Here is a 16,894-nt window from a genome sequence, read left to right on the forward strand (position 1 = left end):
ACTATAAGACCCACTCGCTGTATTTCCCCTTTTAGAAGATTCACAGATTGTTGTATCTACTGCTAAGGTCTCAGAGGAAGAAGAAAAAAGAAAAAGAACATCACCAACTGCAGCCATGAACGGCACAGAAGGACCCAACTTTTATGTCCCCATGTCCAACAAGACCGGGTTGGTTCGCAGCCCATTTGAGCACCCTCAGTACTACCTGGCTGAGCCCTGGAAGTACTCTCTTCTGGCCGCGTACATGCTGTTCCTCATCATCACCGCCTTCCCCGTCAACTTCCTCACCCTCTATGTCACGTTCAAAAACAAGAAGCTGAGGAACCCTCTGAACTTTGTCCTGCTCAACCTGGCGGTGGCCGACCTCTTCATGGTCATCGGGGGCTTCACGGTGACTCTCTACACGGCCCTGCACGGATACTTCATCTTAGGGGCCACCGGCTGCAACGTCGAAGGTTTCTTCGCCACCTTAGGAGGTAAGAGATGAGATGAATATTTTTGAAATCTCAAATACTGTGTCTGTACAAGTGTAATATCAGGTATATGTGTGCTGTATTTACGCTTACACCTGCTTTATTTGAATGTCTCAGGAGAGATTGCTCTCTGGTCTCTGGTGGTTTTGGCTATCGAGCGCTACATTGTGGTCTGTAAGCCAATGAGCAACTTCCGCTTTGAGGAGAAACATGCCATCGCTGGGCTGGTGTTCACATGGGTCATGGCCATGACTTGTGCCACTCCCCCTCTGCTCGGATGGTCCCGGTACTGTATGTTTCAGTGTCTAGACTGTGCTTTCCAGGCTTTAAAACCATAACAAATATCATTTGCACGGTAAAGCACATCAGAGAGTGCCTTTGCTGTACTTGCAGCACACATCTCGTATCAAATACCGAGTGTGATGGTGTTGATGGAAATCCTTTGATTGTTGTCGTGTGTGGATGCAGGTTCATCCCCGAGGGAATGCAGTGTTCCTGTGGGATTGACTACTACACTCCCAAGCCCGAGATCAACAACACCTCATTCGTCATCTATATGTTTGTCCTCCATTTCTCAATCCCCCTCTTCATCATTTTCTTCTGCTACGGTCGCCTACTCTGCACTGTGCGAGCGGTAAGACGGAACACCGCTGTCAGACAACACATTATTAATAAGGATGTGATACCTTTTGTTTATCCTTGAAGAGAAAGAGAATTTTTTTCTTTTTACCTTTCTCCCCGCCACAGAGGTTAGCAGCATCACAGAGCGGAGTCTCTGGAGATGTGAGGGATTTAGTGGCTCAAGGACTCTTCAGGAGGGCAGATCATTGCCAACATGGCAGCTTATACCCGGGTCCTCCAGCCGAAGGGCAGTCTGCCTGCTCACAGTGTCGCCCCGATGCCCTCATTAATAATAGATAGTAGAACATCGATAATTTATTAGTCATGAATATTTACAAAATAATGTTGACATTTATCATTAGAGAGGACATCATTTTTTAGACTAACAAATAAATGACGTGATAACAAACTTAAAGGGGATACAACACGACTTTTTCAGTGCTTTTTACTGCTGTGTTTGAAATATATTACAGATATAAACAAACCTTCAACAGCATGAGAAAACACGAATAACTTACTGTGGATTTAACCATTTTCAAGTGTTGATTAAAGGACCTGTCCGTCAGTTTGGCAGTCTAATCCCATGTGTTTCAGTGCGGTGATGTGCTGACCCTCGTGTTTACGATTGGCCCTTCAATAAGTTAATAACTGCTTCTGTCTGTTCTCAGGCTGCAGCCCTGCAGCAGGAGTCTGAAAGCACCCAGAGAGCAGAGAAAGAGGTGACTCGTATGGTAATATTCATGGTGATCTCCTTCCTGGTGTGCTGGGTGCCCTATGCCACGGTGGCCTGGTACATCTTTGCCAATCAAGGAACCGAGTTCGGACCAGTGTTCATGACTGCTCCGGCCTTCTTCGCCAAGAGTTCTGCTCTGTACAACCCAATCATCTACATTCTGCTAAACAGACAGGTATGTGATCTAGCTATCTAAGTATTTTTTTTATGACATGCTATAGCATGACTTTTTTTCGACATTCTATACTATGACTTTTTGATGACATTCTATACTATGACTTTTTTTGACATTCTATACTATGACTTTTTTTGACATTCTATACTATGACTTTTTGATGACATTCTATACTATGACTTTTTGATGACATTCTATACTATGACTTTTTTGACATTCTATACTATGACTTTTTGATGACATTCTATACTATGACTTTTTGACATTCTATACTATGACTTTTTGATGACATTCTATACTATCACTTTTTTATGACATTCTATACTATGACTTTTTTATGACATGTTAAAATATGACTTTTTTTGACATTCTATACTATGACTTTTTGATGACATTCTATACTATGACTTTTTGATGACATTCTATACTATGACTTTTTTACATTTTGATGACATACTAAACTATGACTTTTAATGCCTTTGACATCTTAATGTCATACTATAACTTCTTAAACCATCAGTACTTCTTGGATCAATGAGAAGGTGTAACTGTGATTCTTTTTTTTTTTTTCGGCCTCCAGTTCAGAAACTGCATGATCACCACGGTATGCTGCGGAAAAAATCCATTTGGAGGCGACGAGGGCACCACCGCTTCCACCTCCAAAACTCAGACTTCGTCCGTCTCATCCAGCCAGGTGGCCCCCGCTTGACAGGGACCCTCTCCTCCCCAGTCAATGTCCCATCTGCCCTTGCACACCTTGGGACCTACCACTGCCAAGCAGCACTATGTTCTATTGGTCAATCCTCTTGACTTACCTCTCCATGTGTCTTCACTGCACCGACACAACCACGCATTTGGTGGGACTGATGTATTCAAGAGCCAGCTCGTGTATTTTCAATCCATTCAATCATGGAAAGTGTTCAGCTGGCTGCACAGAGTGTAACCCGGCATCAAGGGGGTGTCGTCCATGTGATTATCCAGCTGACCGCATTCCAAGCTCCCCACTACCCAAATGCACATAATGGGTGAAAACACACCATGCCGCATGAGTTCATCCACATCAACTCTTGTTCAAGTAATTGCAGCTATATATATAAATCCCCAAAATGCGCTTTAAACAATCCATTTTTTGATCACTTAGTTGAAGCTAGTTATGAATTTCTTTAGATGTATCAGACGAGGTTTTAAGGCATCGGGTGGGGCTGTCCTCTGGTCTTCATGGTGTTGGAGCTGGGGTTGTTAGTTTGCTCTTGGCATTGACTGAGACAGTGAGTGTAAACAGATGGACCTGAAATCAGCCTCTGCAGGGAGAGGGCGCCTCCTGCAAGAGCGTGGATGTGTGCGTGTATGTATCGGAGGCTTGTGTTGTCAACATGCCTGTGTATTAATGAGGAATGGGGGTATTATTGTGTAAAGGCTAGGATCTTGTGGAAGTTGTTCTGTATCCTGCAATAAAGACAAAGCTAAATATCTGCATGACTCCTTTTCCCTAACTGGCATCATGAGAACCTTTACAAGACTGAGGAGTTCCAGATGCTCGTCTGTGTGCTTTTGGGTGGCGGGTCAGATCTTAATGGTGTTCAAATGTTCAAATTTGCTACGTTGTAATACATTTAGAAATCAAGCACTTTTGAGATTTAGTACAATACACATTGTCATCCTGAGACACATTAAAATCCTAAATACTGTAATTTATTTCACAAACTCTGACAAATCATTTGGCATCACAAATACAGTCTCTCCTTATATTGAGCTCACATTTTTTTTTTTTCTCATAAATGTAAATTTCCCTCTTTTAAATTGGTCAGAATCCAACAAGAAATTCATTCGTTTACAAGCACACTGATCAACACTTCTATACTGATGCAGCTCTTCCCAGTGAACTACATTACATCTGATTTCCATAAACTTTAGTCATTTATATTTCTCTCCACATCTCAACCCATCACAAACCTGCAAAGCACATTGGGTCATATTGTTCCAAGCACCGATTGGCAGCGAGTCACCCATCTTCACCAAGCACACCTGAGAACATTGCAGGCTTTAGTAGATGGGAGGAGTTCTTACTCATCCTGATGAACAGGCCACTTGAAAGCATTTTAACACATCTATAAATATTGCTATGGACATTATAATACAGTACAGTGCATCATTGGCTCGTTCCCTTGAGAAAAGGGTTCAGTGCGTTAAGATCGCCACCAGGGCTTACTGTAGGTCCCAGTAACTGTAAAGACATCCAGAATAAGCCTCATCTCCACGGCCCCTACACCATCCCTCTAAAGCATAGCTGAGCCAGACTGGAATTCTTTCCATGTCATGGAGAAAGATTTGGGAAAATTGCTTGGCTTTCCAAAATCAGAGGGGGAACACCTTGCAAATGTGTGGCGCTTGAGAGGCAGGTTTAAGTCCTTTGCCACTTTCCACGCTTCTTACAGTCTGTGGGAATAATAATGACACTTATGAAGGCTTACGCCTTTAGTGGCCGACGTTCCCAAGTCACTATGTAGGCAGGAGAAAGGCAGCTGTCAGCAGGAGAAAGAGATGGCTAGTGGAGAACTGGCGGGTTCAGGCCTCGCTGCAGCACTCGTAGATGTTGTCCTCCACGAGGGCAATGACCTGCTCGAACTTGTGGTGCAGCTGAGTGCGACGTGCGGTTGGGTTCGACTCCAGAGCGCTCACCACCTGACCGAGGGAGATAGAAAAGAAAAATGCAACATAGGCTTTTAGCGGCTGTCGAGCGTTCATGCGTTTATCTATCTGGGAAAGGGAGGAAATCAGCCACCTGCCTGGACATAGAAAGTTGAGCGAACAAGCAGCAGAGGAACAAGTGAAGTGCTTCAGCCTCTCCTCCATCCTTCACGCACGCCTCCACACCACAAAAGCCTTTGCTCTTCACATATTTACAAAACCCACATCTGCTCTGTTTTTCATGCCCAATAGTTGTCACGGTGTCAGTGGGATTTATGGGCTCTTAGCGGCGGTGTGCTATGAGGCAGAGCGAACTGAGCTGGGGCGAGAGAATAGGCAATCAGGGGCCATTCACAGAGCTCCGTGAATCAGAGTCTAAGTCCCCGGGCCCACGTCAGTACAGTAGCATGACAGAGGAGAGCAGCTAAACGGTATTATCATGAGGGTGCTCCATTAAGGCACAGTCACCACTGACTAAGCCTCTTCTGAGAGTAGTCACCAGCAGTAAGGAAACATGGGGGAGGACAGCAGGGGCTTGAAGAGTGCTTGTTCAAAGAGAAACAGGAGATGTGAAGCAACAACTTAACGGTGTCATTACGCAGATGAGGGTGAATGATAAAGAGAGGGTAAACAGCACGCTGTTTGCTTGAAGTGAAAGGTATACGTGGGCTGGAGGGGAGGATTGAACAGCTGTTTACAGTGTACTACATCTCTCAACATGCACACGATCCTCCACACTGATGCGTCACGCTCCGATACCCGTCTATGAAACTTAAAACGGCAAAAGCGGTTGACTGTGGTGTTGTGGCTGCAGAGACGGGCCGGTTTAAACACGAGTAACATATCTGATCCGACATCAGAAAGAATCTCTTCTCTCACCTGGTTTCTGTATCTCTTGGCGTATTTGTAGATTTCTGTCAAGGCCAGGTTGGTGTTGAATTCATTTCTGTACTTCTACAAGACAGACAATAGACTTATATTAGACTCCATGAAAAATAAATGTATGCAATGGCAAGGTTTTGTGGAGCCAGGTCACGAACACACGGGGACTTTTTGAACACATTACTCACTCGTGACTCCTCAGCCAGGTGAGCGTTCATCTCCTGCTCGCTGAGAGGGGGCATGTCCTGTATCTGCTGGTAGTAGCACTGCACTCTCTTCTTATACTCGGGGATCTCCTTGGCATACAGCAGCTTGTTGGTAGGGGAGTCCTGAAATAAAAACACATTTCAGTCAGGACATTTCTCATCTATTTTAGTTGGTCGTTGTTGCTCTGGATCAAATGTGAGCATGCTCGACACAGACTGTCCTTCGGGCTCACCAAGCCCAAGACACACAGCATTTTACGAACATAACCACATGCACAAATTCATGTACTACTGAATGCTACAGCGGGCTGGAAGCTAAAAGCAATGTACCCTCTTCTGCAGGTTAATTAATAATTCAGCACCGGACCTTAATCTTGAATGAAGAGGTTTGTATATTATTGCGCAGTCTGCAGTGAGGTGCTACTGTCCTAATACGGAGCTGTTCAGTTAAACTGGATGTTATTAGTCGATGACCCGATCTAAAGTGAGAGGGAGGGAACAGTTTCCTTTTTGCACAACAGGAGACGCATAAACTCCAGAGCCAGAGAAAGAACATTCCAGTCCAAACAATACTCCTTCACAGCTCTGCCACTCTCTCCACAGTCACTTCAGGCTCTGGTGCTTATTCAAGCAAGAAGAAAAGTAGCGGGGCTAAGAGGTTGTGGGCACACTCGGGTTTTAGTGGCGACTACTGTTTGCGAGCGAGTGTGTGTGTGTGTGTGTGCCAGAGAGAGAGAGGGACGGAGAAGAAAGTAGGACAGGGGAGAAAGAGACGGCCAGCCTCAGCTTTCAGCATCAGCGAATGTGCTTACAGCGCACCTTATTATTCCTGTGTGTCACGAGTTATTTGTGTCACCTGATGTGCGTGTTTGTTTGCATGTGTGTGCATGTTTATGGGCATTTAAGGTGGAGGGGGGGGGAGTGGAAAGCCTGTGGCGGTAGTCGCTCCTTCTGATAGGGAACCCTCTCTCTCTCTCTTCCTGTCCGCAAGGTCACTTCCTGCTGCTCGCCCATCTGCCCGGTAACCCCCCTGTGACCCCGTGGCCCTCCATGTCTGCATCTCGCCAGATAAAGAGGGTTTCAGTGGAAACAGCAAGGGTTGCTTAGTTTTCCCGCCCCTCTCTCTCTCACCGTGCTGTGCTCCGGCTAATCCAGACCCCGTACCCTTCACTGCCCTGTCCCCAGGCAATCACACACACACACACAAGCTAATGACTGTCAACACTCGAGGAAAATGTAGCGGTGTGTCATGCCAGTCTCCTTGACCTACAGGACCTACTGTGTCTGTGGACAGATGCGACATGTAAATGAGGAGGTTTGTATTATGTACGTCTTTGCTTCCATTAGGTATGAACCTGCCCGGACGGACACCAGAATATTTCTGCCGTGAGAGCGCTGGCTCTTTGGCTCTGAACTGAAGTTTATAAATCAGACTGTTTCTCGGTGAAAGAGGAGCATCATTTGATGAGTCCTCAGCTCCCTCCGGGGAGGAAGCCAGTCAGAGAGAGACAGGAAGCAGAGCGTGCTCAGGGTCACGGTGTCTGAGGGATGAGACGGATTTGTGAGCAGTGAGGACATTGACATGCAAGCACACACACACACACACACAGACAGATAGACAGACAGACATATGCACGCCTGAGCACACACACACACTCACACACACACACTCACTCTCGCATAGCACAAAAAGAGATCCCTGGTGCTCATGACCTTGGATCCGCCGACTCGGCTGAAATAACATGAGGAGAGGTAGATGGAGATGACAGTCTGAAGGTTTAGGGATAGGGGTTCACAGGGGGACTGAGGAGGTGTGTGTGTGTGTGTGTGTGTGGTCAAACTCAGAGAGACGTGAGGCAAAGATACTGCGTGAAGTGTAAGGGACAAATATGTCAAAAGGTTTAAGTCATGACTGATTTGTAGGGCGAAAGCACTTGTATATGTATGGCATATATGACTATATGAAAGTTTTAATGATACTATGACTTTTTTACTCACATTTTTTCTGTGTAAAGGAATATAGTCGCACACTCATAGCCAGTTTTGGTCAGTACCTCTCCTAAACTGGTTTCTATTCCTCCTCTATCTCATGCTGACACTTTTTTAGACATTTTCTTTCAGTAGTATGTCTGCACGTCCGTACATCCCTCATGAACACGATATCTCAGGAAGTTTGAGTGCTAATAATATAATTATCTCCAGTGTTCATCACAAATGAACGTCCTTATATCTGCTTAGAAAACATAGAAAAAAAGGGAGCTCCTAATAACTCCAGAATTTGCCTGAGAATCATGATATGTTTTAAGTTTTCTTCAATACCAAAATGATTCAATGAAAGCTGTCTCTGCATCTAGGGTACCATGCAGACAGCAACTTCTCATAGCTGATTAATACTTTTAATGGTGCTGATGTTCCACAGACAGACAGACAGACAGACAGACAGACAGATAATCTCACCTTTCCTAGCTGCAGGTCAGAAACGGAGCAGGCGTCTATGAAGGCCTGGGCGATGACAGACAGACAGGCATCCATGTGATCCGTCTTTTCAATATCAAACACAAATTGAGGATTCTTCAGGATGTTCACCCAGAAGCGCAGTGGTAAGCTGCACAGAAAGAGAAATATAACCTTTTAAAGCCTTGCACTTGCACAGCGAGGTGACCAAAAGGGGACTTTAATCAGAGCGTTTAGATCTCTACCTGTTGGTTTTCCAGATGTGCAGGGTGTCTGGGTCTGTGATGCCCCGTTTGGCAGCCTGCTCCTCCAGGAAGTCAAAGAAGTATTTGATAGCCAGAGGGGGGCGATCCGGAGGGATGCTGAGGATGGCTTGAAAGAGGTCGTCCAAGAACTTCTGAAGAGTTCCCTGTGGAGGAAAAGAAAAAAAGGCGGCTCATGCATACACAGAGATATGGTTTTAATGGGATGTGGAGATTTTGAAAAAGGCTCCTGAGGCTAATGTGGGTCATAGAAATAAGGAATAGAAAGATGACTTAGATATCAAGCTGTAACTTCAGTCTGTTTGTAGTGTCAGCGTCAGTTTCTTGTGTTCACCTTGGTAGACAGCAGACGTGTCAGATAGATTTCAGGCAAAACCTTCTTGCGGTGGCTCGGCCTGTGTGACCTCTTGTTCTCCATTTGGTCATCATGAGGTAGGACCTGGAAAACCAGAAGTCAAAGGTCAACACACGGCACACAAGTTGAGGTAATAAACCCCCTCATAAGAGGCTCAATGAATGCTCTACTGTCTCTGCTGTCTCTGCTGTCAAAAGGGAATTTTCTGGTTCTGTCATTAGACACATGATCCAGAAACCACATCAGGGTATTTTGAAGCGCTAGATAATATACAGAATTGGGAAAGTGATGGGAATTCTTATGTTTTTCTCTGGTTGCTGTGTACAGGATCATGTCTCTGACTTGCTCATACAGGTCTAAATAGGGGTAAGGGAACAGAAAGAAGCCTTCAAAATCCACCTACTTGTGTCAAAAAAGGACCACAGAACTGTCCTGTTAAACTAACTATTCACCCGGCAAATTGTGTTCCAAGAAACTCATTATTATAAAGTCAAAGGACCCATATCTTGGCTGACGTTTATAAAAGAGCTTAAGCCGCATTAGTGCTGTCATGTCCTCTCAGCAGCTTTCCGTGTCACCTCCATTCACCCACAGTTCTCTCTGTCGTAATGCCTGCTCCGGGCTGACTGACAGTGGCAAACACAGGAGAAGCTCTGCTAATAAACCCAGAGCGCACTTTTAGAAACATGTTGATTACCTATGAGGAGATACTCACCAAGTGTACATACTTCTCCGTATCCAGATCTTTAACTAAAAGGAAAGAGACAAAAAGATATATATATATATACAGCATGAAACAATGTGCAATCAGCAGGGTGGAGACCTGAGAGAACGAGAGGAGACAGGAGGAGGGAGCACGGAGGAGTGTGACAGATAGGAGGTTGAGAAGAAAAAAAAACACAAGAGGGAGATTGACAGGAGAGCAACGGAGATAGAGTACATGCAAGAGGAGAAAGTGATTAAGGTGGACTGTGGGCCGGTTGGGGGGGGGGGGGGGGGCGCTGTCTGAGAGAATGAAAGAGAAAGATTACGAGTGAAAGGAGAGAGAAAGGAGAGAGATTAGGGGAGACAGACACACAGAGTCTGTGATTGGTTCTGGAGCCGGTGTAATGAGATGGTAATGCTGGGCCAGCGCTGGGAAAGAGCATTAAACCGTGCAGGTTTATATATAGATCTAAACACAAACACACCCGTGTGCATTCGTGAAAAACATATGAATAACCGAATACATGCAGACGCATGTCCAAACACAAGCTCCAAGCGTACAAACAAATAGAGTGAATTATTGTACGCAGCCAAAACAGAGACAGGCATTTGTGCGAGTGTACACGTAAACACACAACAGCATTGTGAGTGTGCTTTCATTACAGCCAACTCTGCCAGAGATGCTCGTGCCCGACGGGCCTCGGTCCAGGACCCACAACACTGATCACAGGCAGGCAGGACAGTGTTTTATATTAGCCAGGGAGCACTACAGGCTCATAACACCCCTTGACGCTTTGAAGACGGCGCCAGGTTTGGTCCACATAAGCCTTTTTTTTGGCCCAGTATGAATGAGAGGAGAGGCTTTGATGGACAGAGCCTGAGCAGAACTGAGCGCTGGCCTGGTACTGATTATGTAAGGTAGACCCTAGACGAACGAGCAGACAAGCCCATTAAAAGCTGTATGTAAACTCATCTGTCAACAGGCAGAGCAGTCATTATATTCCGGGTTGAGGCTGGACAATGGGCCCGCTTTTGTTGCATTTTATTCCCCCACAAGCTGACATTTGCTAATGGAAAACATCTATAACGCAGAAAAAGAGCTCTGAATGAAGCGGTAAGCGTAACTTCTATGCAAAGCAGGAGTTGTTGTGATTTATTAGGTGCGAGTGTGTTTAGACGTCCGCTGTGTCTTGTTGGGGTTGGGAGGGTGTATGGTTTCATGCATGTTTACATGTGTGTATCGTGTTCTCGTGATCAACTGAGCATGTGCCGTTTCCTGTGATCGAGTGAGTGCGTGTATTTATCCAAGTGTGTGTGACAAAGCGACAGGGTGTGGGTGTGTTTGTGGGTGACGTACCTCTCCCGAGGGTGTTATCTCTCTTGTCTTTCATGCTCATGGCCAGCGACGCCCCCTCTGGGATCTGTGAAGGCAGAGAAGGAGGGAGAGATGACAGAGGGCACAGGGTCAGGGGTCAGCTGGGGTGCACCAGGACGGCATCATTAAGCATGCCCTCAAGGGGAGTGCAGTGTTGAGAGGTGTGTTTGTTTGTGTGTGTGTGTGTGTGTGTGTGTGTGTGTCAGTCTTGCGTGCATCTAGAGTGGTGGCCAGTCTGCAGGAGCCTGGCCGGGCTCATTAAAGTCAACCCGTGGTGAAATGGATTGAACAGCCTTGTCAGTGAACCCAGACTGTTAGTACACGCTGCAGCTCACTGCTTTCACAGCTCTGTCCCGATGGCTCAGCAAAAACTAAACAGAGCACTTAACAAGTACAGGTACCGGGTGAAAGGTCGAGGGTCACCAAGTAACCGCTTACTCACGCACAAATGAAGGTAAACAAACAAACACATTAGACACAAACTGTTATTCTGTTTTTTAAAACATGTCTGGAGTGGATCTTTAAGTTAGGTGTTAAAATGTACAATGTAAATATTCAGTAGCAGTTGTTACACATTACAACTATCAACTATTGTTTTTTTTATTGTAAAACATTACCTAAATGCTGTAATAAATACACTGTAAGTCTAAATTCAGAATCTGCATAACGACGGTATAATTGCAGCCGCTCTGCCACAGCTAAGCTGCAGTGAAGGACCTGAACATAAAGAGAAACATCATACAACAGCACACAAAACACAAAGAGAGGCACCTACAGCCGACACAGAAACGTCCTCCCACCCATGGACACCAGTGACACCATTTACAAGGAGTTCTCACCTTCAACACCCCCGCTGTTGCCGTTACATCAGGAACATACAGGTACACCATGACACCTACCACAGCGGTGTCACACAAACACACATAACACACCTGGTAATGGAAGACCGTGTTGAGTTTCTTTCTGCCTTCTTCCATCAGTGAGGAGCTATCCACGTCCTGCAGAACCTTACTGTTGCTGCCGGAGTCAAACCACTCTGGAGAGGAATGAGAGCGGAGAAGGGACGGGAAGTGATATTAGACAATTTCATCCTAAATTTGGAGAAGAACATGCGAGACGGAGGGCAGCCGTGCTTTAACTCTCTGTGTCACGACCTGTGGAAATATTCTTGCACCATTAATCAAATCAGCTCTGCAGGCTCCACAGCTTTTGAAAGCAATAACTCTTTGTGATTATGACTGTACACTCTCCTCGATGCATTCTGTCATTTATTATATTGCAGCCTCGGGTTAGTTGAGCTTCATGAGAAGAATTGACCTTTTTGCAAAGGAGATTACTATATCTCAGAGGGCAGGGGAGAGGAAAGGATGGAAATAATCAGAGGAAATGTGCTCTTACCCAGGTCTACATCCTCCGCTCTGGGCCACTGGGAGAATGGCAGGTTTTTATAAAAGGCTTCTAGGATTTTTTCCTTCACCTGGCAGATTGTGTCTGTATTCATGACCCTGACGGGCAGCGAGTCCATGCCACAGCCCTGGAAGGACACGTTGATGTTCTGCGAAAATAAACAGAGAGCAAAACATTTCAAACTCTGCAAAGTTTTGAATTTCAGCATGACCGAAACTTTACCGGCAGTCGACTTAATTGAAAGTGCGAGTTCGACATTGACCCCTGAGCTGTAGAAAGCAAAGCCGAGGGCGTGAAAGAAGAACTGAGAGTGTGTGAGAGCAGACCTGTGGCTTGGCCTCAATGTTCTCGCGGAGCAGCCACTCCTCGTTGAGGGTGTAGCGGGCCTTCCCTGTGATGGCGTCTATGGAGCCCTTGTTGATCTGCTGCTTGATTGCACACAGCAGCAGGAAGAAAGGCTCACCCACCGTTTCCTGAAGATCATGAGAGAGAGAGAGAGAGAGGTGGAGTCAAAAATCAGAGATGCTGTTATTCTTCTTAATCAAGCCGGCCTCGTAGCTTCCCTGAGCGTCACCTTGAGGTAGCTGTACATGCAGATGGACATCCAGTTGGTCAGCATTTTCTCCACAACGGACTCAGTGCGGCGCAACATCAGCTTGGGGTTCTTGGAAGCCGAAGCGTCGATCAGGTCCACCAGTAGATCTTTCATGATACTGGTGTAGTACTCGAGCTTACCGTGGAGGGCGATGGTGAGCAGAGACGCAAGGCTGCATCTGAAGGGTGAGAAAACAGATGAGCAGAGGAGACGGATGAGCAAAAACATGCCCCGTCAGTGCCCAGTGGTCAGTGGAGGATTAAAAATAACTACAGTACAGAAACAACAACAACAAGGTTTCATCCTTCCCACAGCACTTATGACTGCAGAGCCAAATAAAGGACTGATCTAATGCAGGGAGTGTCTGCGTGAGTGAGTCCAGAGGTGCAGGGGATTTCCCTAACAAAACTCCTTTAATCCAGGAGAAAGGGGGCGACATCAGTCAGTAAGTGCTGACACTGAGCTGGGACAGGGATGTGGTGTTGCCTCTGGAATTTTTCTCTGATTCTCCACAATGACTGGCTTAGTTTAAGGACATCAGGACCCAAACAGCTACACTGATGAATGACTACGCATTTACACAGCTGAAGCAACCACTTTGTCTGAACAGTAAAGATATTTCTTCAGCTGCTACAGACATGAAAAGAGAAGAAACTCTTGTGTTAAACACTGGAACAATAGAGACACATTCCGTATACAACTGAATGTGATTCACAAACCACACAATAATTACAACTAATTATACTATGACATTTTTATGGCATACTACTCTTTGACTTGTATTACATTTTTATTGTATACTACACTATAACATTCCTATTACAATTTTATGAAATCTATATTGTGACATTTTTCTTATATCAAGCATTAAAAAAATTCACTTTAGTTTTTTAAGGCTCCTACTTTGATTGTTTAGTGATAATGAGTGAAGTATTTCAGTCCGCTTCATTAACATTTTCTTATTTAGGAGTTAAAATATTGAATCTGCATTCATTGATGTTTTGGCCACTTTTCTGTTTTAGTCTAAACCAGCTCCTGAGAAACATATCTGGGTTTTTTTAGCAGATATTCCACTACTTGCTACTTGCTACCTTCGTCTGTCTGCTTTGGTCATGGGCAGGTAGTGTACTGTACAGTGGTTCTTAGAGGCTTTCTGCTGAAAAGAGCTGCCATTTGTGGCTGGAGACCAGGCTGAGGAGAGCAATGAGAGTGAATGAAAACAGTACCGCTGTCGGCCTTAAAACCAAGACAATGAGCTGAATGATGGTGACGCTCTCTAGAGGTGAGAGGAACTGCAATCAGGTGGTGTTTCTCTGTGGACTTGTTATAACAAGTAGCGCCTCCCACTTGCCATTTCATCCATTGTTAATAAAAATCAAAACACCTCCAAATATGGTGCAATCCATTATAACACTAAAGCTTCAACACTTAATTGATTTGTTGTCAACTGTTAAAATTAGTAGGCAGCTATTTTGATAATCGATTACTCGATTTGACTCGACTTTTTTAAAGAAAACAATTCTAAATGGTCTGATTCCAGCTGCTTAAATGTGTTTTCTTTCTTTATCCCTCTGTGACAGTAAACTGAATATTTACGAGTTGTGGACAAAATAGGACATTTGATGACGTCATCTTGTGCTTTGGGAAACACTGACACTTTATAGATCCAACAACTAATTGAGAAAAAAAAAAACAGTTGATGCATTTACCGATCTCGTACTGCGAAGTCCTTCTGCTGCTCCAAGGCGTGGACAAACGTGACCAGGAAGTGCTTGTTGTTGAGGAGAGTGGAGAACATAGTGATGCCCTCCTCTACATTAGGCCTTGTTGTGTTGGTGGCCTGAGGTCAGAAGGGAGATGAAACAGTTATTTCTCAGTGTGATTTCACCTCGACTGCATTACACACCTGCTGCGCCCGCCCTAATCTATTTTGCCGCCTCTTGTCTCGGGTGACCCATCTAGTGAACACCTCATCCTTCTATCACACCTCCTCCTTCTGCTTCTTCAGGCACCTCCCTCTCTGGTATCGGTATCTCCCGCTCCGTTCCCCGACTGTGCGTGATTGCCTCTAAATGTGCCGAGTCGACTTAATGAGTATGGCCTATCTATGGGTGCGACTAAGCAGCAGTGGGATGAAGTCTTCCCTCTGGACCGCAGCCATATGGTGTGGTTTGCAGCCTGACAGAAGGAGAACAGGGGTGTCCATTAAGATAAATGCCCGCCTGTGAGATTTATTTGCTGTGACCTGGAAAACACTTCCTGGGAAGACGATGTGGATCCAAGGCACTTCATCACCACCAGACAGCCTCCCCCGGCTGCCGACCCAAAACCGGCGCTGCTATCGCTACTTTCTGTCTTCGTAAAGGCGCACAGACACACACACACACACACACACACGTGTGTGCTTTCGCTTACGGCATCCATTCGCACAGAGCTTTGTGAACGTGCACGCTCCCTCTCCCACTCTCTCTTTATAGCTTTCACTCCCATCCGCCCCTCCATTAAACACACACAACTAGAAATGGATTTCGATGAAAAGCGTACTGTTCGGTTGTCCAAGAGCCAGTGGGAAGGAAGTGTGTCAACCACCTGCCATCAACTTGGTGGGCAGTGTGTTGCTTGACAAGCTGAAATTATGTTCGTCACGCTGACTAGAAACCACTGAATGACACACAAGAGCATGCGAGTTCACACAAACACATACAGTACACTGACACACTCCACACACACACACATTATAACAAGCGCGCCATGGCAGAGAAAGCACAATATGCTATTCTTTACTCCTCATCAACAACGAGCCGACTGTGAAACCTTAATAAGCTTCAGCGTGACCTAGTTGAGAAGCAGGCGAGTGAAGAAAAGGAGCCAAATCAATGCACTGTGGCAGAAGAAAGCCGAACCGGACAGCCTAATGGCTTAACCCTTCACCTTCCAGTCCTGCAGCAGCGGGTGAGTCTCCGGCAGCACTCGAGGGCCCAGGCCGTCATTCTCGTAGGCGGGCTGGACCAGACTCTTCTCGTAATCGGAAAACATCTGAAACACACATTAAGATACTTACAGACAGTCGTAATACCAAGTCAGCTCTAGTTGTAAAACAAAGGGACACGGATAGACAGGGGACAAACAAAAAGAGCTGGCCTTGAGACCCAGAATAGTTCCCTGACTGACCATGAAAAGGAACATAACACCGTGACACAAAACGTCATGTGCTTTAATGGCTTTAGTGACAACCTGACCCAATGCAAACCTTTCAAATGTATCTGTCACTTCAGGACAGACGCATTTGACTTGTATTGCGTGTCCGAGTCTGTGTCTAACACTGTTTTGTGTGTGCGTGTAATCTTTAGTGGAAGAAAAAGAACAAAGGGTCATGAGTTTGCTGTTTAAGCGGAAAAACTACGGAGAGACGATACTGAAGCAACAACTCTTGAATTTACGTTTCCGTCTAAACAGCTTTTCAACACTCTCCCCACTCACTTCCTTCACGACAGAAAACAGCGTCCAGTGTCTACTGCAACAAACCAGCGCGGCTGCTGTTGTATACTTGCAAAAACAGTGTGGGTGTGTGAGGAGCATGTTTTGAGAAATCAGGGGGAAAGTTTCCTTGTCTCAGTGCCCGTCATTGTTCCGTCTCCTTGAAAGTCCATGCCTGTGGTTGGAAGACAAAGCCCGCTGAGCTGTGTGTGTCTGCATTAGTGGAAAAACACCCACTGACAGATAGACCCACAGTCTACCTTCAGGGTGGATCACACATCAGAAAAATGCTTACCTATGGAGAACACATTAACTCTCCTGCAGGGTGCCACACGGAGCTACACTTCCCTAGACGCCGAAACGTATGTTTAAAAGTTTCAAGGTGAATTTTCATCCTGCATATTACAAGCGGTGGGAAATATGTGACATGTAGGGGGGGGGGGGGGGAATATTTATTAAAACCCCCATTGAGAAAAATGGTATTG

General features: G+C 45.6%; 2 protein-coding genes across 2 annotated transcripts in view; one reads left to right on the top strand and one right to left on the bottom strand.

Moving 5' to 3' along the window:
• The first annotated feature begins 17 nt into the window (after positions 1–17).
• On the top strand, positions 18–4,289 carry exorh (extra-ocular rhodopsin). The gene is made up of 5 exons (XM_076100088.1): positions 18–476; positions 591–759; positions 942–1,107; positions 1,763–2,002; positions 2,583–4,289. Exons 1-5 carry the CDS (start codon positions 116–118, stop codon positions 2,709–2,711), a joined length of 1,065 nt encoding a protein of 354 aa, XP_075956203.1. The 5' UTR covers positions 18–115; the 3' UTR covers positions 2,712–4,289.
• The window catches only part of plxnd1 (plexin D1), a 61,317-nt gene continuing 48,095 nt past the window's right edge, over positions 3,673–16,894 (bottom strand). The window contains exons 23-36 of the mRNA XM_076100076.1: positions 15,864–15,968; positions 14,642–14,772; positions 12,912–13,110; positions 12,664–12,810; positions 12,329–12,485; positions 11,863–11,966; positions 10,913–10,976; positions 9,566–9,600; positions 8,830–8,934; positions 8,478–8,641; positions 8,236–8,383; positions 5,761–5,901; positions 5,570–5,644; positions 3,673–4,684 (exon numbers count right to left, since the gene is read on the bottom strand). Coding sequence (XP_075956191.1) covers positions 4,568–4,684; positions 5,570–5,644; positions 5,761–5,901; positions 8,236–8,383; positions 8,478–8,641; positions 8,830–8,934; positions 9,566–9,600; positions 10,913–10,976; positions 11,863–11,966; positions 12,329–12,485; positions 12,664–12,810; positions 12,912–13,110; positions 14,642–14,772; positions 15,864–15,968 — 1,692 coding nt within the window. The 3' untranslated portion in view covers positions 3,673–4,567. The remainder of the gene's footprint in view (positions 4,685–5,569; positions 5,645–5,760; positions 5,902–8,235; positions 8,384–8,477; positions 8,642–8,829; positions 8,935–9,565; positions 9,601–10,912; positions 10,977–11,862; positions 11,967–12,328; positions 12,486–12,663; positions 12,811–12,911; positions 13,111–14,641; positions 14,773–15,863; positions 15,969–16,894) is intronic.

This window comes from Anarhichas minor, unplaced genomic scaffold (genome assembly GCF_050575085.1).
Source record: "Anarhichas minor isolate MPS153535 unplaced genomic scaffold, ASM5057508v1 ptg000003l, whole genome shotgun sequence".
NCBI lineage: Eukaryota > Metazoa > Chordata > Actinopteri > Perciformes > Anarhichadidae > Anarhichas > Anarhichas minor.